This window comes from Cynoglossus semilaevis, chromosome 15 (assembly GCF_000523025.1).
Source record: "Cynoglossus semilaevis isolate Cse_v1.0 chromosome 15, Cse_v1.0, whole genome shotgun sequence".
Taxonomy (NCBI): Eukaryota; Metazoa; Chordata; class Actinopteri; order Pleuronectiformes; family Cynoglossidae; genus Cynoglossus; species Cynoglossus semilaevis.
The window spans coordinates 10,457,900-10,463,801 of NC_024321.1; the positions used below are offsets into that span (position 1 = coordinate 10,457,900).

Genomic DNA, 5,902 nt, shown 5'->3' on the forward strand with positions numbered 1-5,902 from the left:
CTGTAGCGCCTGAATGTCTTTCTTCACGACGCCCACATAATGTTTGTTAAAAAGGAGACACAAATGTTTATTTGATTCTGGCTTTACAGTCAAAAGATATTACAACAAAAATTGAGGAGGGACACACGTGCGCCACCTGCTGGGTCTTCCAGTGAACCATGCAGTTCATTGTCACATCTGTATGCCGATTTTAAAAAGTCTTTCCTTAATCACTCACATCCAGTGGGTCACAGCTCCTTTTTTTTTTTTTTTTTACACACTTGCATACATCACACAACCACTCACATCCTTCAACTCATGCCCTCGCTTATTAAACATGCTCTCAATAATAGAATTATGTGTAAAACACACACTCACGCACGCACACACACACTTACAAAATGCAAAGTCACACATTTAAACACAGGCTTGCACACAGTAGGCCCTGGTCTATCTGAGGCTGTTGCTGTTGGGTTGTGATCCAGCGAGGCCTGGATGGTCAGGACTGTGGCGGTTCTGGACAGAGAAAGGTGAAAATAAAGGGAGGAAAACAAAGAGTCCTGTCAATCCACATGAACCTGACAGGCAATTCATTTTACCAATGTGAGATAAAGTTTTAATATGCTTATGTTTCAAGTGTAGTAGAATAAAGGAACTCTTTAAACTTTGCAGCTCCTAGTCAGCTTAACAAAGCAAACACTGATAAAAGTAAAGCCAGTGATGTCATAGCCGTCCTAGAAAAAGGTTACATTTCAGCACTGTACTCACACCTAAATCGACCACTGATTGTCCTGTGGCAGATTAGATGCCATTGACCGCATCAGCCACTATGTGGCAGTGTTCCCCTTATTTCAAGGATCTCGGTCTACCTTCTTCTTCTTCTTGTCTTTCTTCTTTTTCTTGCGGTCAGGATCATCATCCCTTTTCTTCTTCTTTTTCTTGGGATCAGAGTCTGAAGGAGTTTCTGTGGCACACACAAATCGAATCAAAGTGAGTAAATAACATTTCTTTGTGTTTGTACACGGGGTAGAGTCCATGTTGTACCTTGTGGCAGTGGGTCCTGTGTTCGATGGTGTTTGTGCTTGTGTTTGCTCTTCTTTTTTGGAGGCTGTATATGCATCAGTCTGTACTGTTCTGGAAGCTGGGGTGGGGGGTTAGATAAGTGTTAGTATTGCTCTGACCAACGAGTTCAGAAAAAGACAAATTACATGCAGCCACAGAACTGTACTTAAATAACTGTTATGACTTTTGTGTAATTTTTTTACTATTTTCAGTGAGTTATCTTCAGAGTACAAAATCAGTAAGTACCGGTCCTGTATGTAGTCTGAAGCCTGTGAGTAAAGCGCCTGTCAGTGGGCTGAATGAGTTTCCACACACTGGAGTTTTGTCAATCAGAGAGCGCAAAGAGCTGCCGTCCTGCGTCCCTGGACAGTCAATCATACCTGCAGGACAGAAATGGAGATCAGTCAGGAGCTGAACTGATATGGATCCTTGTAAATGTATTAAAAGTTTCAGATGTGCACTGTATGGATATAATCAATCATTCCCAACACTAGTCTGAAGCGTGTTGTCTTTACAAGAACCCGACATTGAAAATGGTTGAAACCGAAGATAAAATGGTTCTGTCAAGTTTGGCTGCAATGTTAAGAAGCCGAACATTTAAATTTAGAATGTAGGACTAAGTGCATCCACACACACACAAAAAAAAAATCACACACACAAGCCTTTTCACATTTTTACTCAATATATGGTACACAAATAAATAAGAACAATTTAATGGCATATGAAGGATGAAAAGTAATTTTAATTTTCAAACAATAATGTCTCCAAAATAAGAGCATGAAAATAATTTATCAAAAATAAGGTAATATACAGTAAATATCCAGCTTAACTGTGTTTTTAGACCCACCTGGTAACTCTGGTAGAAAATTACTGAGCTTCTCTTTCACCTTCTTCCCACAGAATTTGTTGTAGGCGTGCTCCAGGTTGTAGTGTGTGATGAGGTTGGTGTTGCCTGTTAATTCTGTTCCCACTAATAACAAAAAACATCTTAAACAAGTGGTGATTTTTGCAGTTCAACATCCTTTGTCAGTCACTGGTTTATATATATATATATATATACTTGCTTGCCAGTCCCAAGTTATCCCCGTACCACGAGTGCCCACTGGTGGTTGTGGCACGCAATGTATCAGAAGGTGCTACAAAACTATTTCTATCCACAAGAGTTTCTGAAATGTGATCAGTTTACCAGGTATAACTCACTTTGGACTTTTCAATGTAGTTTTTAAAGTAGTTTAGAAATGTGTGGTTAATGTTAGGAATGGAACAAGGGACTATTACACAGTCCCTCACATGAAATACGTGAAACACGTCAGCATCCTTACTTCGATAGTGTTCTTTGGGCTTCATATCATCTAATTCAAACATCATCTAATTTAAACACTATCTGATATCTTAAAGGTTATTTGAGGTTTCACAGCAGCAACGAATTACAAATTACTCATTATCTTTACTACCTCAGTTGTGTTTAGTACGGTGTAACATTTCGAGATAGCTTCAAGATAATTCTACATTTCACACGTGGATAGTCAAAAATATGCATCAATTAAAAAAACAACTTTTATCAAAACGTGTTCTTAGCCTGTGCATGAATTTTGTCCACTAATGTCTAACGTTTCTGTGTTTTGACATGATACTTTTAAAAGTGACTGGACAACCTCCAAACATAGTTGCAATTGATAATTGCTATAAAAAAAGTTGTTAAATAATAGCTTTACAAATGTAGTAAATGTATATATATATGTATAATATAAAACACGTCATAAGAATGTATCGAATTAGACTTAAGTTTTAAAGTATTGTCTGACTTTACATTACTGATACAAAGTAGTGCGAATAACAAAGTTTACAGCAACTATGGAATTTAAACATTTTAACCAGACACGTCTGCATAAACAAACTAAAACACGATTTTCACCGAACTGGGTTCGATTAAGATACCTTTATTGCTCTACGCATGAAAAAGTGAAAAGCTAACAGCGTTAATTAGCTTAAAGAGCTAACATTAACTAGCACTGTTGACAAACTGCTAATAGAATACAAAAGGTTCTCTTTTTGTACACAATAAATTTCGTAAATCTTTTTAGCGCGGGTACAAGACTATTGAAATACCTGGTAGTTCCCGCAATAAGTAAAAAGGTTCATTCATGGCTCCGGGCTTTCGCAGAGGAGGCCCTTCATCCCCGTGCTGTGGTGGCATCTGCCCCGTTAGAGAGACCTGATTCTGCGGCAGAGGAGGCGGAGGCTTTCCCGGTCCGAAACCAAGCGATGAACCGGGCGGTCCCTGAGCATCATTTTGCCCGAACAAAGTTGAAAACATTTCCGTCATATCTATCACGAACAATACATTTAAAAGAAAAGAAAACACCGGTTCATGCCAGGTAATATTGTGTTATCGTGGAGCTGGAGCTCACAGTGAATCCATCCGGGTGCTTATCAAATACACCACTCTTTCTTTGTGGCATCATTTCCTCGAAGCATGTACCGTAATGCCACAAATAAAGGCGCACGTTGAGGTATTGTCAAATGCGTACGTTGAACACCATGAATATAACAACTTGTAATCACAAATGAGACTTTAGAACTAAAATTTAAAAAGTTTATTTTTAGACAAACAGTTCAGTAAACAATACCGCTATGTACAACCAACAGAGAATTTCCAGAATAGTGTCAGAATCACACGCCAAAGACATCAGCAGAGCAGAGAGCAGAGGACAGCTTTTCAAATTTGGCAGCAGATGCCTAGAAGAGAAAAGCAAAAAATAATAATTAATCTCCTTCCTATATGAAAGGTAATGTGGACTGACTGTTAAAGACAAGCCATATTTTGCAATTTAATGTGAGAGTCCAAATACAATCAGAAAATAAACATATTTGCATTTACATTGGCCTGTTCTCATCACAGCTCTCATTCTACTTACCTTCCACTCATCAACAACATTTGAGATGTGATTTTCTGTCCGAGCAATATTTTCTCTCCCAGCCTGAACCTTTTGTGCAAGTGCAGCATTTTCATCTTGGATCTTTTTCAGCTCCCGTTGCATATACTTCTCCTGCTTTTGATAGTAGGGAATCAAAAAACTACAAAGGTCCTCCTCGGGAACACCACTGGGCCGCCTGAGTAAAGATGTAAAATATATTATTATTTTATGTATTGCATTTAAATCTTTAAGTATCCCTTCAATTGCAATAAACACAGGAAAGTATGGAGTCCCATGGGGAAAACATTTTAGGGGCTCCATAAGTTTTGCTTACTAACCATGCAGGTTCTGTTTTGTTCTTGGCTGCACGCTCCAGTTTGTCCAGCTCATTCAGTTTGACTTCTAACCGCCCTTCTTCAATCAGTCTGTCAATGTCTTCCTTTACACACAAACACAAATACAGATATTTATGATACAGGGGACCTGAACATAATATTTATTTAAATTACAAGGAAGTAAAATTTGGTTAAACCATCAATAAATATGTTGTGCCACACACCTGAATAGCCTTCTTCACATCCTCTATGAACTGCTTATAAATGCTCTCCATCCTCTGAGGATTCTTGGTGTAGACTTGACGAAAGGTGCTGGCAAATCTGTTAAAGCTGAATATACCAGATGCCTATTTATTGACAGTACCATATACTAGTATACAGTATCTCTTTAAAGTAATTTTATTTAGTATTGTGTTCTACTTTTTTGCTCTTCTGGTTAGGGTCTAACTGCAATTGTCTGCCTTGTGACATTTGACATGTATAGTGACATGTCAAATCTAATCTAGTTTAGTCTAATTCACTGTACTCCCCACCACCAGTTAGAACTGAAGAAGCCTCTTGGATTAGAGGTGCATAACAGATTTTTTTTAACTTGACCATGACCTGGATGACTGAGAATCTTCATAGACATTACGTGATTAAGTTTGCTTTTACCTTAACATTCCCAAAACTAGTAATAAATAAATGAAAAAAGATCGTTTTGATCAGAGAGAAGTTCACAAACCTGGCATGTTCGATGAACTTTTCCAGGCTTTTTTGCATTACTTTGTTGAACAACTTCATTCGGTTAAACCGAGCCTTCGGCTCCTCACTCGGTTTAACAGCAGCCCCAGAGTCCGACACCACGTTGGTTACCTCTCCCGTGGACTCGCTACTTATTTTCTCATCGGTCTTTGTAACACTGCCCATATTTTCCTTCTCTTTGTGTTGCATTTCTTTAACTTCCTCCATCTTCTCCCTTTTCTCTCGTGTTTACGTTTTACATGACCCGCCAAATAACAATCTTCTTCTGTTTCAGGTTACTACATAATATATTGTTTCATTACCGCCCCCTACCGGTACGATAAACGGTAGCTCTAGAAAACTCAATCTGTTGACCCCCCCCCAAAATAAAAAACAAGAGGTCGTTTTTAATGTATTGTAATTTAACGAGGTACGTTTTTATCTGTTGGATTTTATTGTGTCCAGTGTGTTTAGGTTGTTTTTGTGAAAGTGACGTTTAACAAAACTAATACACTAACCTTCTTGTGATTCATCCCCACGTTCATTGCAAACGCTTTTTGAGTATTTAATGAAGCACGGCGGGGATTATCGCAGTCTAAACTCCTTAAAGTATTTTTCCTGAATGATTACTGTTGTATTTTTTTACATCCTTCATACATCTACGGCACCTCATTGAGAACAAAAATGTATGGTTGTATGTATATTGCGCATGCGTAGAAGAATTCGGCACCAGTCCTCGCTGTCAGTCTGTTGCTGCAGCTGCCGTTTCTCCTCCGACAGCATGGGTCTTATCACAGGAGTGTGTGCTTTCTTGTACCATTTGCCACAGATTTACAAATGGCTACTGAAACCCTACTATATCATCTCCTTCCTCATGACAGTGGC

General features: G+C 38.6%; 3 protein-coding genes across 4 annotated transcripts in view; 1 reads left to right on the plus strand and 2 right to left on the minus strand.

Moving 5' to 3' along the window:
* Positions 1-237: 237 nt before the first annotated feature.
* med19a (mediator complex subunit 19a) lies at positions 238-3,516 on the minus strand. Of its 2 annotated transcripts, none has more exons than XR_003051884.1 (6): positions 3,151-3,516; positions 1,889-2,011; positions 1,288-1,421; positions 1,024-1,120; positions 748-943; positions 238-495 (listed from the first exon to the last, which is right to left on the minus strand). XR_003051884.1 is itself a non-coding variant. In XM_008327044.3 (6 exons), exons 1-6 carry the CDS (start codon positions 3,365-3,367, stop codon positions 430-432), a joined length of 732 nt encoding a protein of 243 aa, XP_008325266.1. In that variant the 5' UTR covers positions 3,368-3,515; the 3' UTR covers positions 238-429. The 2 variants fall into 2 exon arrangements, 1 of the variants encoding a protein (XP_008325266.1); XM_008327044.3 differs by having other exon boundaries at positions 849-943; positions 3,151-3,515.
* A 107-nt stretch (positions 3,517-3,623) lies between these two features.
* On the minus strand, positions 3,624-5,571 carry pmf1 (polyamine modulated factor 1). The gene is made up of 5 exons (XM_008327045.3): positions 5,019-5,571; positions 4,519-4,624; positions 4,298-4,398; positions 3,960-4,155; positions 3,624-3,780 (listed from the first exon to the last, which is right to left on the minus strand). The coding sequence occupies exons 1-5, from the start codon at positions 5,243-5,245 to the stop codon at positions 3,715-3,717; spliced, it is 696 nt and encodes a 231-aa protein (XP_008325267.1). The 5' UTR covers positions 5,246-5,571; the 3' UTR covers positions 3,624-3,714.
* A 128-nt stretch (positions 5,572-5,699) lies between these two features.
* The window catches only part of tmx2a (thioredoxin-related transmembrane protein 2a), a 3,452-nt gene continuing 3,249 nt past the window's right edge, over positions 5,700-5,902 (plus strand). Inside the window, 1 exon segment of the mRNA XM_008327048.3 lies at positions 5,700-5,902. Coding sequence (XP_008325270.3) covers positions 5,706-5,902 — 197 coding nt within the window. The 5' untranslated portion in view covers positions 5,700-5,705.

Bases quoted from the DNA above. Each gene is read 5' to 3' on its own strand.
- med19a (XM_008327044.3), bottom strand. From the start codon at position 3,367: ATGACGGAAATGTTTTCAACTTTGTTCGGGCAAAATGATGCTCAGGGA. The intron at 2,012-3,150 runs GTATTTCAATAG...TTTTGTTATTAG, and splicing joins CTTATTGCGGGAACTACCAG to TGGGAACAGAATTAACAGGC. The intron at 1,121-1,287 runs GTACTTACTGAT...CCCCCACCCCAG, and splicing joins TCAGACTACATACAGGACCG to CTTCCAGAACAGTACAGACT.
- pmf1 (XM_008327045.3), bottom strand. From the start codon at position 5,245: ATGGAGGAAGTTAAAGAAATGCAACACAAAGAGAAGGAAAATATGGGC. The intron at 4,625-5,018 runs GTTTGTGAACTT...TGGTATATTCAG, and splicing joins AAGTTCATCGAACATGCCAG to CTTTAACAGATTTGCCAGCA. The intron at 4,156-4,297 runs GTTAGTAAGCAA...ATCTTTACTCAG, and splicing joins AACAAAACAGAACCTGCATG to GCGGCCCAGTGGTGTTCCCG.